Here is a 27,376-nt window from a genome sequence, read left to right on the forward strand (position 1 = left end):
GCCTCTCCTCATAGGGTTGTGTTCCAGGCCCCTCACCAACTTCATCACCCTTCTCTGGACACCTTCCAGCACCTCAACATCTCTCTTGAATTGAGGGGCCCAGAACTGGACACAGCACTCAAGGTGTGGCCTGAGCAGTGCTGAATACAGGGGCAGAATAACCTCCCTCATCCCACTGACCACACTGTTCCTGATCCAGGCCAGGATGCCACTGGCTCTCTTGGCTACCTGTGCACACTGCTGGCTCATCTTCAGCCTACTAACTGTATCCATGATCTTAAGCTATTAAAGTAGAACTATTGCAGTATGAAGTCTGTGGACTCAGTCTATAAATGCACACGGTCTTAAACTGCACGCCTTAATTTCAGTGTAATTGAGACTTGGTGCTGTAGTCATGTTAACAGAGGCAGCAGAAAGAGGAAGCTTTCATAATTTTTAGTCTTTATTCCCGAACAGGAAGAGCTTTTGAGGCTTAATGCTGGTATTTAATTTGTCTTCACTATGTGTTTGATGGTCAGGCTTTATGAAGCAAGGGATAGACTGATTCAGAACACTCTAAGTTGCTGGGTTTTGCACTGAGAATGAAGTTTCTCAGAGTTAATGAAAGCCAAACATTTTATATGAGAAGAACATGTGGAAAATGAAAAGATAAAGAACTTCTGAAATGCAACAAAGTAATAATAGGACTCTAAAGATAATCTTTGACTTAGTAGTTCTAAATATCAAAGTTTTAACCATGAGATTAGTTTGGAGAAAAGTCAAGTAAGTGGTGGTAAAAAGAAGAGGGTGAGGAACAAAACTGTGTAGGAGATATTTGCAGCTTTCTCTTGTGAGTGAGGGGACTAGTTTCAGTTCATGTGTACAGTTTTCTGGGCTTATAGTACAAGTTTGCTAGAGCATAGCATTATTTGCTATGTTTAAAGGCTCAGGAAAAAAAATAGTTGAGGTGCCTGCTTAGTTCTGCAGGAGCACAGCAGCAGCTTTTAAGTTGAGGCTAGCATCTGACCCTGCTAAATTCCAGGTTTCCAGTTGGTAATTAAAAGCAAACCAACCAACAACCAAACAGCCAAAAAGCAGCAACAGAAATGTGTACAAAATGAAGTCATACTGATAGAGGATATAATCAGCTCAGAAACTTTTAGGAATAGTTTCAAAAACGACAGTGTGGGTAAGGAATTGCCATCTATGTTGGTGTAGAAATAGGTATGTCTCTTAAACCATACTGCCACAAATACCAGTATGGAATGAGGGATCTCTTCTTTGACGTAGAACAAGAAGATGCAAGTCTGGGTCTTGCCTTTCATCTCCAAACCAGCAAAGACAGGGATGTAGCCAATTAGCTAAGGATATTTATGCTACATTTCCTGCTCTTAGAGACACTCTTTTTTGCTTCTGGAAGGGGAGCTTTTAAAAGCCTGGAAACATTAGGTTGATTTGCAGGTCTGTGTCTCCTGCTGTAGCTATTTTTAGTGTCAAGACCTACACTTCTTCAGAAAAGTCTCATAATTTGAGATTGTTTTCTGTTCTGAAAGATTACCTTTCTGCCTGGGAATGATCATCTTCCTCTCAGTGTGTTTCATCTGTTTCTCTTAAGAGGTCACTTTCTGAGCTCCAAGGTTATTCTCTTAGCATTTCAGCAGTGTATTTGTGAGGTAGAGCCAGCTTTTATTATTCAGTAAATTGCCAAACTTGTTCCTGTGAAGTAAAGCCTTTTTTCTCCCAATGTTTTTTGAGGTTGAAGTTCTCTCCAAACAGTATGATGAGCTCTATCTCAGCAACAAAGATATAGATGCAAGATTATTTCTGGATAATGATGAAACTCTGCAGCCTGATGTCACAAGGTAGTATTTCCACTTACTGCTTTAATTCTGTAATTGAAAATGTGAACTTGTGTTGATTTCTCTCTTTGCCCCTCTGCTATGTGTTCTAAATGGAGATCTCTGTATCCTGTTGATCTCCTAGGTTTGTGGTTCAGTAAAGAGATTTCTGGCAACCCAGCCTTGCTTTTACCTTATAGCTTAACTAATTAGAAAATACATACCTGTGACTCTGTCTTGAAGGATTTGGAAGCTCTACTCTAATTTGCCCTCTGTAAAGGCCCCTCTCATCTAGGGGAAGCTGAGGAATTGTGAGGAGGCATCCAAGGCCATGTTATGCTATGTTGGCTGCATATGTCTGACATGAGGTTACAGCTCTGGGACTACCTGGCATAGAAGGGCTTGGGTCCTCGCTGTCTAGCTTTTCCTTCTTGGTGACATATGGAAGATGCCAGGCCACTCTGACTCCTGACCTGTACCCACACATTGCTGGGGCAATGGTAGTTTGAATGGGACAGAAACACACTGCAAATGGTTTAGCAGAGTAAACAATTGAGTACCAGTGTCGAGGCACATTCCCTGGTGCTGTAACACTAATACATTTGAACTCCTTTAACCATGCTCTGAGTTCCAGTGGCCCCCAGCAGTTCAACGTTTCCATAACTCACAGTGTAATTCTGTGGCATTATTTATGCTGGGAAAGTACATATGGTTTGAATTTGATTCAAGTGGTGCTAATACATGTAAAATAAGTTGCTATAAATAGAATTCTACTAAAAAGAGGAAGTCAAAAAGGGGACTGTGGAGGTCATTTAGTCCAACATCCTGCTCAGAGTAGGTCTGCTTGGGAATTTAAACTACATCATTCTGACAACTGGAGTTTGGACATCTTGGTAACCTAAAGATCTATGCCACCTTTTTCTGTAGGTTAAGAACATTTTATTTTGAATTACATTGGTACTTCATACGTTTGCTTTCTCTTTCTGTAGCTCACAGTTGAAGACAACACCAGTGAAAAATAATCCAGATGAGGAGTTTAACCCTATGCTTCCACAGACTCCAGTTCGGTATGAGCTTTTCTTTTAAGCTGTGCTCTCTTGGTTTGTATGCTGGCTAGAAGTGTTAGTCTTTAGTTACTTTAACTTTAAAGGAGCTGGGGTTTTTCTAATAAAACGCTGTAGTTCTGGTCACTAATGTGCCATGAACATGTGTTGGAGGGTGCTGTCTGTCCTCAGTTGATGGTGCATTCCTTGGAAAGCAGAGACAAAGCTATTCACTGAATTGGTGTTAAGAAGAGGCACATGTTTGTCAGCTGGGTTACTTTACTTGTTCTGCTTAGAATGCAGCTTTATATTTCCATGGTAGTACTTTTGTCTGCTGTGCTTCCACCTCCATTTTCCATCTTTGCTCTGGCTCTGCATGCTCTGCCTTCCTTTCCTTATAACAACCTGTGTGCACACACAGTTTCCCCCACAATCTTTTCCTTTTTAGTGTTACTTTTTGTGTCTGAGAAGGTTACCATTTCAGAGTACCAACATATTTTGGCCTATAAGGAAAGTGGACAGATCTGGTAGATGTTGAGTTGGGCTCTCTTCTAGGCGGCGGGGGAGAGGGAGAGAAGAGACATGGCCTTACACCAGTATGCTGCATAAAGGTCCATCTGGTTATTGAAGCTAAATGTGATACCTACATAGGGGAGTTTGGTAGAGAGAGGTGTGCACTTTTGATAGGCTTACATAGGCAGAGATGGGCTGTCCACACACACAGAGGCAGACCTGACCAACTATCCCCTTAATCCCCCTTTGCAGCAACTTAGCCACAACATTGCTTGTTCCCAGGGCTGAGCAGCCTGCCTTCCCCATGCAGCTCAGAACTCCCTCAGCTTCTCTGCTAGCCTCCCAAGGCCACCCCTCTGCAGCTGTGCCTCCTTATCAGTTCAGTTACTCAATCCTGCCTACTCTCCTTATTTTCTCAGACTACTCAGTTCTGCCCAACTCTGCTCCATCCTGTTCAAACCCCGGCAGGTACAAATGTGGTATTAGTTGGAGGTTGATCTGCAAATCTGCAAGCTTGAGTTCCATTAACTAAGGAAAAGATTTCCATCTACCATTTTTCTCTTGTGTCACATAGCTTTTTGACAAAATAATTATGGTTTTGCCTAGTCATGCTTCAGAGTTCCTGAACAGTCAAGAGCTAAGGAGCTGTGTCACTGTAATGCCACGTGCTGTATGGACAAAGAGAGACATGTTTGTGCAGGTAGTCATTCTGAATCATAGAATCAACTAGGTTGGAAGAGACCTCCAAGCTCATCCACTCCAACCTAGCACCCAGCCCTAGCCACTCAACTAGACCATGGCACTAAGTGCCTCATCAAGTCTTTTCTTGAACACCTCCAGGGATGGTGACTCCACCACCTCCCTGGGCAGCCCATTCCAATGCCAATCACTCTCTCTGCCAACAACTTCCTCCTAACATCCATCAGGCTTAATAAAGTCACACAGTGATGTTTTTGTCCCATGCTCACTGTATAAATGCCTTTCTCTTTAGCATGCTTTAGAGATGATAGAAGTTAGAATGCTGTGCCCTTAATTACTATTACAGCTTTCTCAAATGAGTGAACCAGTTTTTAGTATGAATGCTTCTGTGGTGTTTATATACTTGCAGAACCATGAGTTAGCCTCTGGGCTTATGCATCCTCTCTAACTACTAAATGGCATCTGCAGAAACCAAATGTTTTCTAGCTAACAGCAGTGAGGTTCTGAAGGGCTTCTTCCTAAGAGCAGTAAAAGGAGACGTACAGCTGAGATAGATACCAACCAATGCATGCAGTGACTTCTAACTGCCTGTGACTGTGAAGGGTTTTATTTGATTGCCTTTGTGGCCCCTTTAGTATTGTACTTTGTATCTAATGGACAGTGATGTTCTTTTAGTCATAATAGCATCCATTTGCCTTTTGGTGTATAGACAATGTGTGGTATCAGGAACTGGACCACCTTTAACATGCTCTGAATTTAACAAGAAGGTCGTTGGCAACAAGTGTTGGGTTTTGACAAGTACAAGAAGCTTCTTGTTGACCGTTCTTGATTATACTAGCATTTAAAAAGGCACTTAGTGCCATGGTCTAGTTGAGTGGCCAGGGCTGGGTGATCTTGGACTGGATGAGCTTGGAGGTCTCTTCCAACCTGGCTCATTCTAGGAAAAAAAAGTCCTGTAACTGCATTACAGTTCTTGACATGCAGGTTTAATTAAGAAAGTCCAGGAGCACCAAGATTTCTACACTGCTGCAGATGTGACTTGTGCTGAACGTGTTGAGAGAATGTCCAGTGAGATGTTAAGGTTCTCTCCATCCATGTTTGAGCTTTTCTCTGATGCCATTTAGGCCAGTTGTAGTGAAGGCTTTACCAGTGGCTTGAGGCATAGTAGCTGCTTTTCGTGAAGCCCCAGAACTGTCACTAGATGGCATTAAGCCTCCGATCACCAGCACCAGGAGTGAGAAGTAGTTCAGTAGCCTTCTCTACATGAAGTAGAGTCTCTTAGAGCATATGTTTAAAGGACCCTACTTAACATGTCGAATCTTCCTGCAATGCCTTCCTTCTGCACCTGGACACTTAGGATCTGCTCTAAAGCACCCTGAAATTGGTGACAATTGAATCATTTGTAGATAAAACAGATGTAAACACTATTTCAGAGTGGAATGAAAACAGATTGGTTATTTCCCCCCCCACCACCACTGTGCTTATGCTTTTCCTCATGACTGGTAGAGTTTTGGTAAAGTATTTTTTTTCCCAAGCACTTCTAAAATGCAGATTAAAGAAAAATGCATCTTTGCACTGCTTCTGTTATAATGAACATACATTTTTAACTTCTCCATTTATTTTCCAAGTGCTGTGAGCTAAATTAAGGTGAAATAGCACAGAAACGTGAAACAAACAAAATAACTGCTGCCAAAAACAGCAGTGAAAAATTCAGAAGGTAACAACAGTGCCAATGGAACAATCAAACTATTTCTGAAATGTTAGGTGAGAGACTAATAAGGTAATTTAAAAAAGAATAGAAACCAAATGCTGTTGCTTAATACACAACTGGAAATATGTTTAAGCCCCCCTAGGCCACATTAGCACTTGTGGGTATATTGGAGACATGATTAGTTATTTTTATCTATGTGCAAATAATGAAGGCAGACCAATACATGATGTCCTCAAAAGGTGGGAACGTGGGCTGCTGAGATGCTAGCTTGTAGCTTTGTGGAATAAACAGCAGGGTTCTGTGTGCTTGTTCTGGGGACATTCTTGATTCTTTAAATAATGACAGGTTTTTTGAGATACTACCATTGGTTCTGTTAGCTGTAGCAGTTTTCTGTGTTAAGATATTGGCTGTGAATCAATGGATCTTTATTGTGTTTTAGCATCTGCTTTTTCTTTAGACCTGTGAAGTAACATAGGATTGTACATGGAGGCATACATATACTTCAGTATATCCAAATCTATAGAGGCAGAGAGTGGTTTTTGTTGAAAGAAACCCTTAAAGATCATATAGTCCAACCTCCTCTGCAGTAAGCAGGAACATCTTTAACTAGGTCAGATTGCCCAGGGCTCCATCCAGCCTCAGCTTAGAATGTTTTCAGGGATGAGACTTCTACCACCTTTCTGGGCAGCCTGTTCCAGTGTTTCACCACCCTCATAATAAAAATGTATTCTTTAGTCTGAATCTATCCCTTTTTAGTTTGAACACATCACCCCTTGTCCTGTCCCAACTGGCTCCCTTTAGGCACTGAAAGGCTGCTGTAAGGTCTCCCTGGAGCCTTTTCTTCTCCAGGCTGAATAACCTGTCTTCCCTCACCCTTTCTTCATGGGATGGGTGCTCTGTCCCTCTGACCATTTTTGTGGCCCTCCTCTGGACTCACTTCAGCAGGTCCATCCATGTCTTTCCTGTGATGAGGACCCTAGAGCTGGATGTAGTGTAGAATCGTAGAATTGTTTTCCAACCAAAAGACCTTTGGGACCAATGAGTCCAAACATCAGCCTAACACTGCAGTGGTCATTAAACTACATCCCAAAGTGCCATGTCCACAAGTTTCTTGAACACCACCAGGGATGGTGACTCCTCCACCTCTCTGGGCCACCCATTCTGATGCCTGACCACTTCTTCTGCAAAGAATTTTTCCTAATAACTCATCTGAACCTCCCTGGCACAATTTCAGGCCATTTCCTCTTGTCCTATCACCTGATACTAGGACAAAGAGGCTGACCCCTACCTCACCACAACCTCCTTTCAGATAGTCATAGAGAGTCTCCCCTGTGTTTCCTCTTCTCCATACTAAACAATCCCAGTTCCCTCAGCTGCTCCAGATGGGACTTGTTCTCTAAACACCTCACCAGTATGTAAGGTGGGGTCTCACCAGAGCAGAGAAGAGAAACAGACTTGCCTCCCTTGGTCTGCTAGCCACCCATCTTTTGGTGCAGCCCAGGATGCACACATTGCTGACCCCCGTCCAAACTTTCGTTCACTAGTACCCCACATTGTTGGACAACTAAGTTAGCTGCAATAATCTCTGTTAACAGTTTGCAAAGTCGCTGGTCTGTTTCTGGAAACTGTCAAACCAACCTTAATGTGTATTGTCTTTTGAATTCTGTTTTTCCAGAGCTGCAATGAATAACATTCAGCAGTTGATGATGATTTTAAACTCAGCAACTGATAAACCTTCGGATACTCTCATCATGTATTTCAATGTAAGTGACTAGAAGGAAGGTTTGTGAAGAGGTCTTCAAATTATCACTCAAAATATACACATAGAGCTCTGACACATGTTTTGGGAACTCCTTTCCTAACAACCATTTTTGAAGTAACATTTTATTTGGGACAGTGCAAATAATAGAATCAACCAGGTTGGAAGAGACCTCCAAGGTGATCCAGTCCAACCTATGTAACTACCAACTAATGTAATTAGTTATTTTAGAAGGCACTTTTGCCTAACTGATGTGTGCTGGAACCTCTAAGTTCTTAAATCTCTTTGTTACAGCACTAAATATTAAGGTTTATTTATATATGTTTCAGATGGAAAAAGAAGGGAATATAGAAAGGGAACAAAGAGAAGGAGGACATACTCATTCTATCTTCTGTATCCACATTGAGCAACTTAAGCATGTTTCTGACTTGAAAGACAGTAACATCAGTACTACTGCTCACATATTAGTTGGTTTCAGCTAAGTTTCTTGTGATATGTGACCTTGTAGTTAGTGGAAATAGTTGAATATATACAATGATATCAAATGATATAATGAGTCTATCTTCTTCTCAATACTCTGGTTTTACTTATGCTGATGATCTGAGGGATGTTACGAAATGAAGGAGGACTAATGTGATTGAATCATGAGAAGGTTTTTGATTTAAAATGCCTTTTCCTCCCCCTGTACCCCTTCCTGTATGTACTAGAATTGCACAGTGAACCCTACAGATAGTATCCTGAAAAGAGTGGAATATTTTGAGCACATCTTCAAAAAGAAATTTGCTGAAGCGGTCGGACCAGGGTGCGCTGAAATTGGTTCACAGGTAACTCGTATTTGTGGTTGGGTATTACACATTTGAACTCTTGTCCTAGCTGATGTGAGGCCTGACTTACTGCCTTCCACTCAGATCAGTGGTAAAAAGTAGCAGCATTATTTTCTACTTGAGAAATGTGCATGCCTTTCTTGTCTCTGAAGTTCTGTAAAGATTAGTCATAGAATATGAGGAGCAAGAGGAGCCAGGTGGAAATAAGCTGAAAATATTTTCATGGCAAATAGGAAACTTCTGGCAAAGGACACGCAGTGAAATGTGTTTTCACTCGTTAACTTAGCCTAAAACGGTGCAAAGTGAATCACTTCCTTAAAATCAGTAGGTCACCTACGCTTCCTACAAAGGTTTTGCCAAAGCCTACCAAATTTTTACTCGCAGTCTGCCAGCACTCTATTTTGTCCTGCTAGCTGTGAGTTGACAAAACCTTGATTAATCAGTATTCATGTGGGAGCAGTGGAAGCAAGCCCTAATTAGCCTTTGACACTTCTCTAGTACTTCATGTAATATTACTGCATTTCTTCTTTGTTAACAGAGGTACAAGCTTGCAGTACGTCTGTATTACAGAGTAATGGAGTCTATACTGAAATCGGTAAGTTCACTACTCGTAGCTTAATACTTGTGTTGCATTTACAAATACTGAGGGCGTTCCTAAGTTTGGTTTGATTTATGTATTGCAGGAGGAAGTGAGGCTCTCTGTGCATAATTTCAGGTATGTGTCCTTAACCTGTTGAAGTCTGTTATTTTGACTTTAGGACAAGTAGTAATAACTTCCTTTTTTCCTTAGCAAACTTCTGAATGATAACATCTTCCACACATCTCTTCTGGCGTGTGCTGTTGAGGTTGTCATGGCTACATATGTCAGTAAGTTGAGTCTAAAGTGCTAAATAGCATTGTTATTTATTGATAATGATTGCTCTTTGTGCTAGTACATAAAATACTGTAAATGGCAAGAATAAAAGGGGACTCAAGGAAACTTGTGAGCTGCCAATCATTTGGCAAATACAAAACAGAGAAGTGCTCTCAATAACTTAGCCTGTCTTTCCTGCAGGAAATGCTTCACAAAGTGATACTACCAGTGCTGAAACACACTTGTCTTTCCCATGGATTCTCAATGTGTTTGATTTAAAAGCTTTTGACTTCTACAAAGTGGTTGAAAGCTTTATTAGAGCAGAGCCAAGCCTAACAAAAGAAATGATGAAACATCTAGAACGCTGCGAACATCAAATCATGGAGTCTCTTGCCTGGCAGTCTGTAAGTAATGCTCTACAATTGTATTTGTCCTCGTATAAATTCCATGCCTAGAGAAAAGGAAATCACACCCAACTCTGTAAAGTAAATTTTGGTCTTGCTGAGAGTGATTTCTAGCAGAATAAATGCTAAGAGCAAAACAAGATTAGTTTTGGCATGTCTTCAGGTTTTGGGGAAAAAAAGTGAAGTGGTGCATCAGAAGTTGGCAGCTCTGCTGATTTATCTGATTGTAAGCCAAAATTATCTTATGAGTGTGGTATGAGCTGAAAGGGTAATACCCTGAAATGGTATTTTGAAGGCAAAGAACAGGCAATAAATTCTCTGTTTGTATGGGTAAGTTAATCTTCATCCGGTTGCTCTTCCCACTTGGCAATGGGGTCTTAGTTCTGTACACCTCAAACACTTGTTAACAGTTCTTAAAGTACAGATTTGTGTTGTCCTTTGCACTTCTGTTGCTTTGGTATTTTGGATGCCATAAAAATGAGATGCCAGGAGGTTGAGTTGGTGGTTCTTTTTATTAGGCTGGATCTCAGTGAATCAAACATTGTTTCTTTATTGTGTGTGTTACTTGTCAACCAAAATATGCTATTAATGCAACAAACCAAGACACTATAAAGACTGGTAATTCTGCCCAGAGGGACATTTATCAACCACTAAAGAACCCATCCCATATCCTGTATCCCTGGGAAGTTTTAAAAGCAGCCATACTTAATGAGATACTCTAATCATGAAGTAAGTTTTTTTTGTTTCCTTGTTGTTGTGGTGCTTGGTTTTTTTTCTTTCTATCTCTCCAGAGTAATCTGCATTTGGATTGTGTGTGAATTCAGAGTGACATGTTAGCTGTTTTCTAGTACAGGTGGTACTTCACCAGGCTGTGGAGTTATGCTCCTGTATTCAAGGAATGTTGCTGTTGCCCGAGCAGAGAGTCCTCTCTATGCACAGGCTTTTAACTCAGTTGTATAAAAGCAGCTCTGTTATTTCAAACTGAATCTTGTACCAGCCCACCCTTGCCACTTGGTTTTCCTTGCTGGCAGTCAGTCTGCACAAGTGGCTTTCTGGATATGCTGCTGTGATGGTGATCATTTCATGGGGAAGCTAAGACTTGTGTGTCCAGCTCCACACTCACCACCGTGACACTGTGTGCTCCAGGATTTCTGGTGCAGTGCTCCAACTGTTGTACTGGAGTGTAAATTCTTCCTCTAATGCTTTTGCATGTTAATTTGGTGGTTTAGGAAATGTACATATCCTCTCCTTTGCTGTTTGAATCTTTTCATGGTTTTTCCAGGCTTTGAATAAGAATGCCTAAAAGCACTTGAGGCTGTGAGAGCCTTATATCAGAGTCCACAGGAGCAGGGAAAATATGTCAGTATTTAAAGAGGCAGTCAGTACTTCCAAGAAGTTTGCAGGCATAAAAAAACCTGCTTGATTGAGAATTGTAGCATTCAGAGGGCAAATACCATACAGATAATTAGGTTTGGCTGTCTGCATTCAGAAAGTAGCTCCTGCTACCTTCTGCAAACTAGCTTGGAGTCATCTTATTGCTGAGGAAGAAAACACATCTGCCAGTTTCTGCTTAGATGCGTGCAGGTGTTCTGGTTTGGACTGAGGCTTTCAGACCAGAAGATCCAAAGCACTGTGTTTCCTGAACCTGCGGGGGTAGCTGCAGACTTCTGTGGAACAAATCGCAGCTTCAGCAACAAGCACAGCATTAGTTCGGGTTTTCAGAGTGCTCTGTCTGAGTGTATTTTAACACATTGAATCTATCTTCCTGAGTTCTCAGAGGTGTGTCGTTGTCGTTGTTTTGAGCTCACTTACAAAGTGCATTTGTATGTTAATTGGATAAAGCAGTTCCGTTGGAAGGGAGCTGCAGCTGAAGGTGTGTGGAGCGGAGCGCAGCGGAGGGGATAAAGAGAAGCGTGCAGCACACACCTGGAGGGACCCTTCCCTGCTTCGCTGGCTGTGCCGTGCCTCACCTGCGTCTCCGCGGGCGCAGGGCAGTGTCGCGGTTGCTGTTGCGGGAGGCTGTCACTAGGGGGCAGAGCAGGTTCCCGCAAGGAGCCGAGGCGAGCTGCGGCCGACAGCTGTGGCGGCCGGAGCCTTGTGCGCTGCGCTTGTGTCGGCCTCTGGCGACAAGCCCCGCTGCCCGTGAGGCCAGGGCTGCGAGCAGCGAGCCACGGAGGGGCGGCTCAGGACACAAGAAGCAGCGAAACGCTGATTCTGCTGGAATGTCCTGCGGAACGCCTGGGTGAGTGCGGTGGAGGCGCTGCGGCCTGCACCTGGAGCCGTGAGGCGGCGAGTGCGGCGGTGCAGGGCCCGCACCTGCGGCTCGCAGGTGGCGGGGAGCGGTTAGCCGCCGGAGAGAGGCGTTCGTGGCTCACCTGCGAGGCTGCTCAGCCCTGCTGGCCCAGGAGGGTGCAGCCAGTGAGTTCAGGAGCTGTTTGCCGTAATCTGCAGTTCATTACCTGGATGTTGTCTCCACATAACGGTGTGGAAGGGTTCAGAGTGCCTGCTGTGCTAACTCCCTCAAGAAAGGGTAGGCACTTAGAGAAGGAGAGCTCAGAGTCTAGCTTGGTAAGTAAGAAAAGATGCACTTGTAAAATGCTTACTTAAAAATATTTGCGTGACGAAACTGCTTCCCCTAATGATTTGCCCTGCATTTTTGTTCAGTTCTTACCTTCCCCCGCAGCCAGGTACCTTTCATTACGAGGCTTGTCTTTTCATTAAAAAGTCAGGTCTGTATCTGTCCTTTTCCTGACTGCTTTGGGAAGGAGGACTTCAGTACGAGATTTGAAGGGACTGAGCAGTTGAGCACAGACTGGCTTGAATTCGTTGCTTTTACTTGTCACAAAGCGTTTGTGGTTAAAAGCTCCTTGCATGATTTCTGTGAAGCAGACCATCTCAGATACAGCTGACCTTCATCTGACTTTTGGAACCTGTGCTGAATGCTTGTGAAGGATTCTGTTTCTTACTGGTATCTGAAAGTAATTTATCACTCCTTTGCTAGTCATTATGAATAAGTTTATTGCTTTTGCGTAGCTGACTGAATTAGTCATTTGTACTTTGGGAAGGAGATTAAACTTTTTTCCAGGTCATCCTTTCTTTTAACAACAACAACAACAACACAACCGACCCAAAACCAACCCAAAAAAACATAAGCATGTTCTTCTCAATGCTTAATTTGAAAAGGGGAAGGTACCCACACTGCCTGGGTCATGTGGGAAGTACTTCTTAAATCTTTCCTGAACTCCAAAGGGAGAAGACTCATTTATTGATTGAAATACTACTTATCACTGAGGTTATGAGCACTAGCAGTCCAAGGTGTATTCCTGCTAGAACTGCAGTTTGAAAAGGTTATGTGGTAGCTCCTACTGTTAATAGTAATCAGAGGCAGGTTCATTGCCTTTTGGTGCTGCACAGGTGAACTGTGGCAGGCTAATGGGAGCTCACTCGCAGTCTGATTTAGTCTGCTAGCTTTAACTTGGTTTTGGTGGGTTTGTTTAATGGGCCAAACAAATGTTGAACCAAAGCAGTGCATTGTGCTACAGCTGTTGACACTAGCCTTCTTTGGCTGTCTCACTCTTCCACACTTTGCTATTCTGGATGGTATTTGTATTTTTTTAAGAAGGAAGGAAAACCAGCATTGGTATGTGTGGTGATTTAGAGTGGTAATATGATCTGAAGTTTTAAGATCTGATGCGAAGTAAAGATGCTCCTACAGAGTTACTTCTCTTAATGGTTAAAATAGTATCATAAGTAGACAACCCTGCTTTGCTTTATTTATAACTTCCTCCATTGCTCTATAGTGCAGTTCTCCTTTATCAGCTCCTCTGTTGGTTCTATCATCAATTAAACAGGTGCTATGAAATCTGCAGTACTCTTTATTTCACATATCATTGATTAAACATAACTCAGTGCTTGCAGTATTTGTCCTCTAACTGTGTAGCTAACACCTTGTCCCATACCAAAGCCTTCTCTGCTGGTTTTAAATTGTACATCTCATTGTGGCAAAAAAAAATGCCTTCCTGAGGAAACCAGGTGTTCCCAAAGTGGGTAAAGCATTTTGTGCTGTCCTGCATGACATCCTGGTGAGCAAATTAGAATGGTGTGAGCTTGGAGTGGACCACTTGCTGGATAAGAAACTGGCTATGTGGCTGCACTCAGAGCTGCAGTCAGTGGCTCAGTATCCAAAAGGAGACCAGTGACAAGTGGTGTCCTCCGGGGGTCAGTGCAGGGACCAGTGTTGTTTAACATCTTTGTCGACAATATGAGCAGTGGAATTGAGTGCACTCCAACAAGTCTGCAGATGGCTTCAAGCTCTGTGGTCCCGTTGACATGCTGGAGAGACTTGATCAGCCTTGAGAAGTGTGCCCGAGACCAGCTCATGAAGTTTAACAAGGCCAAGTACAAGGTTCTACACCTGAGTCAAGGCAATCCCAAACACAAATATAGGCTGGACAAGGAGTGGCTTGAGGCCAGTTTCAAGGATAAGAGCTTGGAGTGTCAGTTGATGGGAAAAACTCAGTGTGAGCTGGCAATGCGAGCTTGAACCCCAGACGGCAAACCGCGTCCCAGGCTGCGCCAAAGGAAGTGTGGCCAGCAGGGTGAGGGAGCTGACTCCTCCTGGAGTCCTGTGGCCAGCTCTAGTGCCCCACCTAAGGAGGACATCAGGCTGGAGAGCAGGTCCACAGAAGGGCCACAAAGGTGATCAGATCAGAGGGCTGAAGCACATACTCTGTGGGGACAGGCTAGGAGAGTTGGGGCTGTTCAGCCTGGAGAAAAGAAGGCTCTGGAGGGACCTTCTAGAGGCCTTCCCGTACCCGAAGGGGGCCTGCAAGAAAGGCGGGAAGGGAGTTTTCACAAGGGCTTGTTGTGACAGCTGGAGAGGGAATGGGCTGAAGCCTGAGGGTGCTAGATTTGGACTAGATACTAAAAAAAATAATCTTTCCAGTGAGGGTGGTGAGACACTGGCACAGGTTGCCCAGGAAGGCTGTGGTTGCTCCCTCCCTGGAGGTGTTCAAGGCCAGGCTGGATGAGGCCTTGAGCAACCTGCTCTAGTGGAAGATATCCCTGCCCATGACAGGGCAGCTTCAGTCAGATGATCTTTAAGGTCCCTTCCAACTCAAACCCTTCTATGTTGTTTTGCATATGACAAACTCACTGAGCTGCAATAACAGCAGACCTACTTCATGCTTTAAGGAGGAAAATATTAAACAGCTATTTTTGGCTTAAAAAGTGTTAGATAAATCCAGATCTTGGTGAAGCTGTAAGAAGCTACAGGTAAGCAAGTAAACTTTATGCTTTGGTGTATAGTATGCAGCCTTGTGGACTTGGATTGTACAAGGACACGGTTATTGTGGAGCTCACTCTACTGGAGTGCTTAGTGCCCTTTCCCTTGGATGCAGTGTACCATTTCAAATCAGGTTTTTGTGTTCCTTGTAAGGAGGGATTGAACTTCTGGACGTGAGAGTGCATCTTCTTGTATGTGCCCTTCTCAGTAGTTTTTTGTTGTGTGTGAAGTCCTACAGCTGCTTTGGAGGTATGTGTCTCTATGCAGCTTCAAGTGCTCTTTCTGAGGTTGTAAGTCATTTTAAAACTGGAAGCAGCAGAAATGGTCATACCATCATCATTTTACACGACAGAGTATTGGATAAGTCATTCACTGTTATGGCAGAAGAATGGCTATCAGACCTTGTTGACAGGCAGCCAAGTGAGGCCAGGTGGCAAGGACTGGGTATTGGGGTTATGTCTCTATTACTGGCCTCAAAAGGGAAATAGTTTGAGCTTGAGTATTGTGCCACAGTCATTGGTGGTGTTTCATGGGTAACATGTTCCCTGGCACGTTGTGGCATTTGCCAGCACTCCTCTGGAAAATACCTGGGCAAGATTTGGGTCATAATGCAGCTCAGGGACTATTTTCAGCTGCTGGTATGGATGAGACATGGAGAAAGTTGAGCTGTGTGGGAGCAAGCTGTGCTTTGCCACCTGCCCTCAAGGCCGTAAGACAGGCCTTGGCTCGTCGTGTTGCCAGCTACAGACGTAGTTGTTGGCTCAACCACGAGTGACTTCAGTGCTGGCGAATGAGTCACACACTTACTGTCTGTCTTCTAGGCTCTAGGAGTAGTTCTTTCAGAAAAGATAGCTTATGCCAAACACACTCCTTCCAGGACTGCTAAATTTTGCCTTTCCCTAGATACAGGAACATGTAATTTGTGAACAAGGGACAGCCTTAGGCAAAAACAAATGTTCAGCTTATCCAGAATGACAACATCTGCAAGCATGCTCACTGGGAGGATGTGAGCCACCTAGGGAACTTCACTGGTGTATAGACAGGCACCTTAAGAACTGCAGGCATTGGATTACTCTTGCAGACACTGACCATCTCCTGTGATCATCTGGGTTTTAGGCACCCAGTATCCTGTTTTAACATGCAAGTTGCTACGGACAATGATTTTTAATGTGGAATTTTCCAGGGCTTTTCCTTATGGGGGAGAAAGTATGCTAAGGGTCATCAAACTGTTCCATTTCATGCACTTGCCATGGTCCTCCCCAGAAAGTTACTTTTGGGGGGTGCAGCTTTATCCTTAAAGGAGGAACTGAGAATTGATTTGAGGTTTTCTGTCTGCACACACTAAATGTATTTCTGCTTGCATCGCGAGCGTGTTCCAGAAGTGCGTGATGAGGGAGCACTGCTGCTTGGCGTGACAGTGCTAAAGGATCATACCAGTTCTGCTGTCTGTGGTGGGAGCCTTTTTGTGTTTTGGTGGGTGGTTGGTTTTGTTGTTTTTTTTTAATAAGGTCATGAATTATCTCTGACACTCAGTTGTAACAGCTGTGGCCAGAAAGCCTATAATTTTGCCTTTATCATACAAGGTACCTTATTAGAGGTCTGTAAGATGGTTGCTTTTGGAGTATTTGCCAATATACCATATAGTATCATAATTTTTTTATATGAGTTTTAAAAGTTTGTCCACTTACTTCTAAATAACTGCATAAGTAAAATATGTAAGAGTGTTTTTTCCCATGCATTTCTAGTACTCCTGGAAAGTTTCCTTTCGTAGAAATTGTGCTCTGCTTTTTTGGGCTTGAAACTTTTACCTGCCTTAGCTGCTGAGGGCAAATTGAAAAACCAGGAAGAACAGCAAATGATAGTCTTCACTTTGAAAAATCTTCCCTGCCACTCCTATTTATCGTGAGGATGACTCAAGCTGTTAATCATGCTTGGGTGTTGCCATCCAAGCATATCCTCTAGGCTACTGGAAGAGAAACCAGAACGCTTAAAGTCGAGGTCCTTTGTTTCCTGCTCTTGTCTGTCGGCAGTCTGTTCCCTTCTTGGGTAGGCACTTGTTAAATGTATAAAACACTCACTAGGGTTGTAAGATACTGGTTATGTTAGCACAGTATTAATGGATTTATCTGTTGCAGGTATACCATGTCAGCCCAGCCCTTAAGATGCTATTTTCATTCAAGTACAAACATGACCAAAACGATTACCTAAGACACAGCAACTATGTGGCGTTTTCCTTCTGTAAAATTTGGGTGCTGCTAAGGATTCAAATTTTTCTCTACTTCATCTACTGTTTTAAAGTGTAGGCTTTCTCTTATTAAGGGGTAAATGAGTCCTGTTTGTTAGACTTCTATAGCTTAGGCTCCTTCTATACTTGAGACAGAGCTACCCTTGCAGAAAATAATGAATTCTATTTATCTTAAACAGGTATTTTACAATGGGATTATTCATTTTCTTAAGGTACCTTTTTCCACTTACTGTAGAGACCATCTGTCTTAATGACAAACCTAAACTGGATGTGTAACGTTCATCTGCTAAGGTTAGTGAAAGTGAATCATATGCTTAATATTAGTTTTCATAACTGCATTTCCCCTTTCAGCATTTGGGAGACACTAGGAAGTGGTAGTTTAGTTGTTCCTAGTGTTGCTTTAGGTTACCATACACCTCACCTGTAGTCACTCTTGTGGTTTCTGTTCGTGCAGAGGTCCTGTATTGTTACCAGTGTGGCTACAGAAAGCAAGGATGTGTCAGTGATCTCCCTGGCTGTAGGTTTACAGCTGTAAAAAGGAGCTGAGTTTTTACAGCCTTTACTTGGTGGAATTTGCAGCTCTGCTAGTGCAGTATAAAGGTATCTTACCTGTGCCTACACTATTCCCAAGGACTGTTATCCACAGAAGTATCACTTGGTTAGCCATAATATATTTGGTTTAATACTTTTTTTTCTTCTTGAGGTTGCCTTGATTATTTGTAGCATTTTAACAAAAAAAATAGTTAAATAGTTTGCTGGATATCTTTAATTTTCAAGTTTGTTTTTGCTTGTTTTGTTTTGTTTTTTTAACATTCTCCAGTGTTTTGGTGTTCATACCACAGCTGTAGGACTTTCATTTTAGTCCTGCTCTGTTTCTTGATGGTTTGAACTCTACCTTTTCATGCTGCAGCAAATTCAGCACTGTATACACTTCATAGGAATGTTTAAAGGTTGCCCAGGAGGAAAAAGTGTATTAGAATTTAGAGAGATGGATTAGATATCAGGGAGATAACTGTGTAGAATCTTGCAAACTGGGGCAAGTCTGATGTGACTGTCTCCTTTTGTGGTTTTGAAAGATAGCCAACAGAAATGAAGCTCTCAAATAGAACTGGAGAGAAAACACAGAGTTATATTTGGAGAGAGATACAGAGAAGACATCACAAAGCAATTATCACACAGTATCACAGTATCATCAGGGTTGGAAGAGACCTCACAGATCATCAAGTCCAACCCTTGCTGCATCCCTGGCAAAACCCCTTGAATTTTTCCCCCCAACCCAAAACTAAATCTGTACTCCCCAGTGCTCCAATCTTGCCCCTGCCCCCCAGTGCCTCCACCACCCAAGAGGCCTAAGTGCAAGCCTCTGGAGGCCCCAAACAGGCCTACTGCTTACATGTTTTTTCCCGATAAAGTGGCTCCTGCCAGACACAGGGCAGGAGGAGGAGGAAAGGAGAACGAGATGGCCTCGCTGTGAGTTTATAAAGAGATAGCAGAATTATGGGTTTGAATAACAATCTTCTAGTCCCCAGAGGATTTTTTTAACCCTATAGTTCTCAACCTAGGACACTCCTTAAAAACAGAAGTAAATACTACTTGGGTTAAATTCTGTGGTCTCATCCATCCTGCTTTGCTGGATGTGGCACACTCTCTATCTAGTTTAGTAAACCTATTGGTCTTCTTATCCTTGTGGCTGTGCTATGTGAGCCATTCTGTAGTTAACTTTTCTAGGCAAGGTGGAATAAACAAAGTAGGTGCCAAACAAACATTCTAATGTGAATGTTTTTTTCCCAGCTATATGTTCAGTTTTCAAGCTCATGAGTGGACAACAGTATTTTGTCAAACTCAAACTGTCAAGTTATATATCATTGGACATGTGGAATTTTGCCTCTCTGCTTCCTGTATTTTCTCTGAAGGTGTTATGTGCATAAATGATGGATGGTGGGTTGTGGGGTTTTTTGGTAGGCCAAATAAGTGCTTTTGTGCCTGTCTTTATACTATATACATTTATAGTATATTAGTTGTAGCTTTGTATCACTGAGTCTGTCTTACAGGAGCTTTCCAGTAATAAGAAATCCTTGTCAGGAATGAGGAGCCCTCTGTTTAGAAGTGTTGAGCAGGCATACATTCACTGTCCTTCAGAACAGTAATCTCCCCCCCTATTTTTATGAAGCTGTTCATCTGGGTTGAGTTTGCTTGTCAGCATGGGTTTGCTGCAGGCTGGTAACTACCTATGGTACAGCTGAGTGCTGTCTCACTGACATCTGGACTTGTGTGCGTGGTGTCCTGAACCCCTGAGCAGAGAATTCAGGCTTTCCAGTTAGACTGTATCTAGTCTGAACTCAGCATGGGTTAGTACCTTAATTGTCATCACCCTGTCCTTCCTCTTCAGGAGTTTGCCTAAGACCAGCCCGCGTTTAGCCTACTCTGTCTGTTGCAGTCTTATCTGGACCGAAATAGCTGCTGATGGTTTTTTGTTGTTACCTTTTGTTCTCCCCCACACTTACCCACAGGAGCATGTGAAACAGTGTGAGCATGCAGTATGTATGGTAATGTTTCTTTCACACGTAAGAAGTGTTAAATATCTTTAAACAAGTAGACTAAGAGTTTTCAAATTTGCTTTAGTTAATGAAAGATATTATTGTTAGACTTTAAAAAGCAAATCTTTTGGTACTTGTTTCACCATCTCAAGGTTTGCTTGCCGTATTTTGCTATATGCTTAGCACTTTTCTTCTTCAAGAAATATCTGCAGTGTTGGTGGTCTCTTTTAAAGTATTGAAGTTTCACTATGGACACTTCAGTCAGGTGTAGTTCTTGATGCTGTGATGACTAATTCCTGTAATCCAGTATCACTCCAGAGCGACCAAGGATGTCTTCGGTTTTTATTAACTTAATAGTTGCTTTCAGAAAGTGATTACCAGGACAAACTTCCAAAAATTAGTAATACTGCTGCTGAATAATCTTACAGAAGGGTGAAGACTTGCATCTGCTGTGACTTTCTTTTGTAAAGCAAGAGAGTCAACATGGCCACAGTTGTTTTCATGGGAGGTGTACTTACTTTTATTGCCAAGATAACATCATTCATTTCAGTTGTCTCCAGCTGCTAGCATTATTATTTGAGATTTTTTTTTAAGTCAGTAACTCACTGCTTAAAAAGGTGGAATTGGGGCCAGTTTTACAGCTGTGTGTATGCAAAAGTATTCTTTTATCACTTCATAAAAAGATACAACATTTGTTAGATGAATTTTGTTTGTGATTTGGTTCTTCTGTTTTAACAGTAGAAAATTTACCTCAGTGCAGGACAGCTTTAAGTTTTGCTATGACTAAAGTGTAGGCTGCTTGTTAAAAAGGAGAAATAATTTTAAACCTAAATTCTCATTTCTGGAACTTTTAGTTTCCAAGTAAGTGGTAGGTTTCTATAGCAAGACAGATGATATGTGGCGAGTTCTGTTCGTTTTAATTTTGTGATAAGGTTGGAGTTTTTTATGGGAAGAACTGAATTTGTTTTACAAGGAGCTGTGCAACAGGAACTGCATGGGGAGGAGATGATAAATTTGAAAGGCTTCAGTGTCAGAGCAGAAGTGAAGGGTTAGAACAAACTTCTCCATCCAACTTCTTGCACAGATATTAGACGTTGCAAGGGTGGCTTTCTGAGTTTGTGCTCATCTTAAAGGAGCTCTATTGAGTGTGTTCTGAAAATGTGCTGATTCAGGGATTGGCAGTGGAATTTATATAATTTTTCAGCACTCTGATAACTGGAAAACAAATACAGTCCAGACATTTACAACTTCCAGATTTAGAATCGTTCTGGTTTACGTTTTGCCTTTGCTTTTGAAATGTATCTTCTTCAGTTTTGTCAGCGATGCTCAAATGCCAGTAATTCTGAGGTACAAATGAGAACAGGCTCATCAGTATTTACAAATCTGCCAAGGTGCAGGAACCTCATACAATACATTTACTGCTGGAAAAGTATAAACAAATTGCTCTTAATTAATACAACTCCTAGGAAATACCTTGGAAGAGTAAACATGCTAGAGGACACTGTGCTCAAGTGGGATTTTCAAAATTCTCAGTCTCAAAGTGAACCTTGCTGTGATTTTAACTGGCTTCTTTATGTAATTGTGTAAAACCTCATCACTGGCAGTGGTGCTGGTTGAATTACATATGCAAATCACTTGCTCATTTGCAAGAGGTGACGGAAGACTGTATAATCAGGGGTGTTGTAGAAAGGCTGAATGGTAATACAATGCTTCTTACCCCTTCAAAAAAAAAAGGAGGAGGCAGTAATGAAACTAGTGGATCTGAAACAAAAGGCAATTTACTTAGATTAGTTTTGTTCCACACACACTCACAAAAGACAAAAAATGTTGTGTTGCTGAACACCTAAAAAGATCTGACCTAGAAAGTCCTGAGATACAAGTGATGAAGTGAACCAGCATTTGGACAAGAGAAAGCCTTGTGTAGCTCTCCTGCTGTTATCTTCTTCCCCAGGCATCCAGCCTTGGCCACTGTTGGAGGAAGGATTGTGGACCAGCAGAATGTTTAGGATCTGATCTATTACAGACGTTCATCTCTCCTGCCTGATCCCCCAAACTCTTTTTTTTTTAATCTTTGCATATCTATGGCTGAGGGTATTTTCTTAAGAAAGAAAGGTTTGGAGGTTGGTTTCAATTAAGGATTTCTTGCCTACCTGAACTATCAGGAGGTTTTAAAAACACTTCCATGTGTAAAGTGTGAAGATGTATTTATTTAGCCTGGAGAAGAGGAGGCTCAGGGGTGACCTCATTGCTGTCTACAACTACCTGAAGGGAGGTTGTAGCCAGATGGGGGTTGGTCTCTTCTCCCAAGCATCCAGCAACAGAACAAGGGGACACAGTCTCAAGTTGTGCCAAGGGAGGTCTAGGCTGGATGTTAGGAGGAAGCTCTTGCCAGAGAGAGTGATTTGCTTTGGAAATGGGCTGCCCAGGGAAGTGGTGGAGTTGCCATCCCTGGAGGTGTTCAAAAAATGACTGAGGCACTTGGTGCCATTGTCTGGTTGATTGGACAGGGCTGGTTGATAGGTTGCACTGGATGAGCTTGGAGGTGTTTTCCAACCTGGTTGATTCTGTGACTTGGTATGTTACTTAAATGTCAAAGACACGTATACTGAGCGAAACAAGTTTTGGCTTGCATCCTGTGCCTGGGAAAGCCAGAACTCAGAATCTCCAGATGAATGTGAAAAGTCTAAAATGGGACATCTTCTGTCTTTTAAAGTAATGATATTTTGATAGAAAGTTTCTTTCTTTTTCTGTGTCTCTTGGAGCTTCTGGTTAATTACTTAGCGACTGTTGTTTGCCTACCTTGCTTTAGGACAAAAAAAGAATGCTTGAAACCAACTATATTTTAATTGTATTTTTATGAGGTATGCAGTATCTGCACTCTGATGAAGAAAACCACACTGCAAAGTCAATTGTAAAACTGTCTGCCCTGCCCCAACCGTAGGCATATGAGTAAAAATAATGTACTTTTAGGAAGTACTGAACACAATACTTTCAGATGCTCAGGAGCTCTGAGGATATAAGCATGACTTGGGAACAAAGCTCCCTTTCAGATTAAAATTTTGGCAGAAGTTATTACCAGGGAGACAGAAGAGTTGATATCAAAGGTATGAGTAGGAATGTACCAGTGAAAACATCGCTGCATGCATAGCAGTCCAGGATAATCTTGTTGCAGAACAAGAAGAGGTGGAGAAAAGCTCATCTGTTCCTGAATAGCTGGTAGCTTGGCTTTGTATCAGCTTGTGGTGGGAGGTTCAGGTTCACTCCCTCTCTTTCTGAATCAGTCAGATCAGGAGTTTCTTGATTAGTGGTCAGATTCTCTAAGTGACAGATGTCGTTTTTTTTACTGTATTGTTTTCTGTTGTTAGCCTTGCCTTCCCAACCCCTTGCCTCTCCATCTCGGTGTGAAGTATATTTAATAACAAAAAATAGAAAACTTCCTCAAACAGTTTGGAGATACCAAGCTGTTCACTGCTCAGAGGGCACCTGTGCTCTATTTCACTATGCCATGGCAAAAAGCAGAAGCTACTGTCCTGCAGAGTCGTGCAAGCAGAAAAGACCTCATAAACCAAGGAAATTCTGGTTTGAAGTGGATGTAGTGTGATTTTATCTGCTTGTTCTGCTTTTAAGTTGGTGATTATTTGCCTGCAGTTTCCTAATCTCAGATAGAAAAGCTTCTCCTTACCAGGGTGAGGCTATAGGGTGTCTCTTGCTGTCAGGCAGAGGCGTTGGCGAACAAGTTGTCACTCAAACTGAGTAACAGCTTTGCCAAGGGTAAGGATAGTAGTGGCCTAGAAACATAACCCAACAGTGACATTAAAATCTCTGTAAGTCTTTGGAAGGAATATTAAATGGGCTCTGTGTAAAGGTGGGCATTGAAATATTATTTCTACTCACGCTGGGGCTTTTGAGCATGTTTCTGAAGTCTGTTATGTATCAGAAGAGTTTAGGATTCCCAACTGAAATAACTGCCTGTTCTCACGTTGTATGCAGACTCTCTATCTATGCTATCTTTATAGTTTAAGCTCTTACTATTTTATTTTTCCTTTTGTAAATGGTGTAGAAAAATATTTAAAAATGCTATTAACTTGGATTTCAGTTGGCATAAGTTTCTAACAGTTTGGGTAAGGCAGCTTTCCAGTGGTAGTAGGCAGCGTACACTCCATATGTAACAAACAAACAAAAGCTCCACAGAGGGAAGTAAGTGGAATCAGGTAACATACCACATACAGTTAACACACCATGTACTCTGACAGCTCCATGTGCGTGTTCTCTGGCACGGCACTTCCCTGCACTGCCCCGAGGTAAAAACACCTCAGTGCTCTGTGTGCTCTAACTTCCTGCCCTAAATCTGAAGTGCAAATTCGTTTAAACTCACTTCTTACTCTTAACTCCACTGTCGTTTTGGGGGAGGAAAAACCAGCGCTTACTACTTACTTTTACCTTTAAAAATATTTATTTAATTATACAGTAATGTTAAATTAATTTTGAGGGAAATGTATACAATGCTGTTGTAGCTAGGCAACCATATGTGGCAGGGTGTTTGAAAGCACTTTTATCTACATACTCCTGTTTGTAACAGTAATACACATAGATTTCTCCTTTCACGTGGCTCTGACTTTTCAAACTGTCCTCATGAATTTTCCCACTGTGTAGCCCCAAGTATTTTATTTTTAAAGTTTGCAAGAAAATAGACATTTGAAAATTTAAATGCTCACATTTATAGGACACAAAAGTAGAGAGGAGGCTTCGCTCTGAAAGTTACTGTCTTGTGTTTTTTTTTTTATGGGACACCAAATTGTTTCCTTGAAGAACTATCTGAGTTGATGCACATGCTCATTTCTCATTAGCAAAAGTCATGTTTTTCTAAGAAACTATTACTTTGAGCTTGAATTACCTTATTTGAAGGATGTTCTTTTTTTCTCCGAAGTCATGTTGTGTTGAAGAACATCTCACAAAAGAATTTAATCAAACGGTACTGTACCTAAAGCTCTCACTTCAGTCATCAGAAGTTATTTTGTTTTAATTACAGAGACATATGAGACAGAGGTGAGAAGAAAAACCAGTTTGAGTTGTTTCCAGGTGCCCTAAACTACCAGAAGATTTAATTGCTTTATGGGGGCCAGGCTTGTGGAGAGAGCATATATTTTATCAGATTCACCTGAGAGAAACAAAGTTCTTGTAGCCCGTTGATCAAAGCCTCCTGCAAACATAATGGTCCCTAAGAAGGAAGGTGCACAAAGGAGGAGGGAGGAGGAATAAAGCAGAGAAAAAGTCCAGAGTAGGCACAGTAGCTGAAGTGGTATGATCAGTATGGTGCTCTTTTCCTCAGCTACTGGATCCTGCAGTGTAAACAAGATAGCTTTACCCTCTTCCTCATTTTCCATCTTGGAAACCCAATATAATTAAAAATGAGCAACTGTTTTAACTTTAGAAGCCAAACCCACCTACTTTTGCAAGTGACTCAACAGACAATTGTTGGACTTTGGTTAACCTAATCCAAAACCAAGAGGTCATTTTTAACACACAACCTGTCAGAACAGGTATTTAACACAAATTTTTACCTCAATACTTTTTCTGTGCAGTATTAGGCTTAACACTTTTACACTCTTATCATAAACTTTTATGATGTGAAGGAAGTGTAACATTTACATATCAGAATACATTTCCACAACTTAGAAAATGTGCAGGCTTCAAGTTTGTGTTCAGTCCCAGTAGTCTTTCGATGCAGCTCATATTGTAGAGTCACCATCAAGTATTTTCATTTTTATAGTCTGAAGGCTGTGTTGAAAGAAGCTTTCTGAAACTGGCCTTTCAGAAAATGTGATGTCCCGCGCTCTGGTGGAGCGGTTCTTTTTTATTGAGTTTTGAATTGTATCTGATGTGAAATAATAGACTATGGGGTCAAAGCAGCAATTCGAAACAGCGATGCACAGGGTGATGGGGTACATAGTCCTGACTGCAGTTACCACCGAGCAGTTAATCCAGGTCTGTGTTCTCATCAGGGAGTAAAGTATTAAGGTAATGTTGTAAGGCACAAAGCAGAAGCAGAATATCACCAGATGGACAAAAATCATTTTGAGTACCTTTTTCTTGCTCACTTTATTCCGACTTAACGTAAGCGGTTTATTCAGAGTCCGAAGGACCATGGTGGAGCAGGTCACGTTCAAGATGAGCGGGATGAAAAACCCAACGATTTCAATGAAGATGACAATCCGGGATAGGTAGGTTTTCCACGTGTCCTCTGAGAAGTTTTCAAAACACGTTCTTTGCCCAGTGTTGTTCCGGCGGTTTGTGGACTGGAAGAAGCTGGCTGGTGTGCTGCCTGCCAGCACAGTTACCCACACCGCGGCGCAGACCATCTTTGCCTTCCGTTTAGTTCGCAGCGTCTTGGATCGGAAGGGGTGCACGATTGCTAGAAAGCGATCGACGCTGATGCAAGTCAGGAATAAAATGCTCCCGTACATATTTGTATAGAAGAGGGTGACAGAAATCTTGCAAAGAATGTCTCCAAAGGGCCAGTTTCTGGCTACAAAGTAATAAATCCTGAAGGGTAAGGTAAACACGAAAAGCAGGTCCGATATTGCTAAGTTAAGCATGTAAGTTGTGGTCTCGTTTCTCACTTTTAACGTACAAGTGAAAATGTAGATAGCAACGCAGTTTGCTATGAGGCCGAGAACAAACACCATGCTGAAGATACACCCATATAAAGTGTACTTAAAGGAGTCCTCAGTGGAACAGTTAGAGCTTACCATTATAGTGGTATATTTTAAATTCCCTTGGTTTGGAGATTTCTCTCGGTGTCTTTATTGCAACTCCTTTTAAAGATCGCAGGAGAACTTGCAGACGTGCTAGAACTATGTGCAGCTCTGCAAAGTTCCAGAGAAGCAGCACAAGCCCTGTAGCAGGGAGTACGTCTCCAGCAGTGAGCCCTAGGAGGTCACTCTTCCCTTTCCCGCTGCGATTTGTAATCACATACCCGATCTTCAGAAGTCGAAACTCGTATCATTTGTGGTAGAAGAGATCATCGCAGAGCTTGCTTAGTTCCATTTCCCCCCTCGATTTGTTGAAGCTGTTGTAGACCTTTCTGACTTACTCTTGGCTGTAGATCATGATGGCAAAGTGTGGTCCGTGCAGACTTGCGGGGTCTGCGTGCTTTAGCAGAGGGTTTCCTGGAGGCTGCGGTGCCGGCGCTCGCATGCCTCTCTCAGCCTTCTTTCTGTGAACCGAGCTCGTCCTCTGTGCCGAGCGATCGCTCGCTCACCCCATGGGGCGGAAAGCAGCTGCTTGCGAGGGCAGAAATGGAATTCCAGAGCGTGTTTGTTCCTGCATAGCGTGGCCCTCAGTCCTGCTCCTCCGCTGCCGCTCGACAGCCTGGCTCCTTCTGCAGAGCAGAGCAAAGAGCTGGGGCAATTTGTACCGTGACATCACAGGAAGAAGAGGTCGGGCTCGCCGAAGAATGGTTTCAATTCGGTTTGTTTGTCTTCCCCTAATCTGATAATGCCTCTGCTGGGACTGTTACCTTGCAGGCGTGCAAATGGTCACCAGCGGAGTACTGCAACTGCAGCCTCTTGTTAACTCTTTCAGTGCTTCCTGAAAGGTCCTTCGTGAGAACTGCTGGAATCAGAAAGCTTCGTTGCAAAAGCTTTTTCTTCACTTCTGAGGCTTTTCAGCGTCTGAATAACTCTCA

General features: G+C 42.4%; 2 protein-coding genes across 4 annotated transcripts in view; one reads left to right on the forward strand and one right to left on the reverse strand.

Moving 5' to 3' along the window:
* Positions 1 to 27,376, forward strand: part of RB1 (RB transcriptional corepressor 1) — a 75,941-nt gene that overhangs the window by 18,558 nt on the left and 30,007 nt on the right. The window contains exons 10-17 of one of the 3 annotated variants that reach the window (XM_064175633.1): positions 1,735 to 1,841; positions 2,807 to 2,884; positions 7,459 to 7,546; positions 8,250 to 8,366; positions 8,905 to 8,961; positions 9,050 to 9,081; positions 9,157 to 9,233; positions 9,421 to 9,623. In XM_064175633.1, the coding sequence (XP_064031703.1) occupies positions 1,735 to 1,841; positions 2,807 to 2,884; positions 7,459 to 7,546; positions 8,250 to 8,366; positions 8,905 to 8,961; positions 9,050 to 9,081; positions 9,157 to 9,233; positions 9,421 to 9,623 (759 nt within the window). Of the gene's footprint in view, positions 1 to 1,734; positions 1,842 to 2,806; positions 2,885 to 7,458; positions 7,547 to 8,249; positions 8,367 to 8,904; positions 8,962 to 9,049; positions 9,082 to 9,156; positions 9,234 to 9,420; positions 9,624 to 11,692; positions 11,866 to 12,114; positions 12,192 to 27,376 lie in introns of those variants that run through there. The other 2 variants (XM_064175653.1, XM_064175643.1) reach the window with 2 other exon arrangements.
* Positions 24,124 to 27,060, reverse strand: LPAR6 (lysophosphatidic acid receptor 6). The gene has a single exon (XM_064141258.1). It carries the CDS (start codon positions 26,439 to 26,441, stop codon positions 25,419 to 25,421), a length of 1,023 nt encoding a protein of 340 aa, XP_063997328.1. The 5' UTR covers positions 26,442 to 27,060; the 3' UTR covers positions 24,124 to 25,418.

Source organism: Pogoniulus pusillus, chromosome 3 (genome assembly GCF_015220805.1).
Source record: "Pogoniulus pusillus isolate bPogPus1 chromosome 3, bPogPus1.pri, whole genome shotgun sequence".
NCBI lineage: Eukaryota > Metazoa > Chordata > Aves > Piciformes > Lybiidae > Pogoniulus > Pogoniulus pusillus.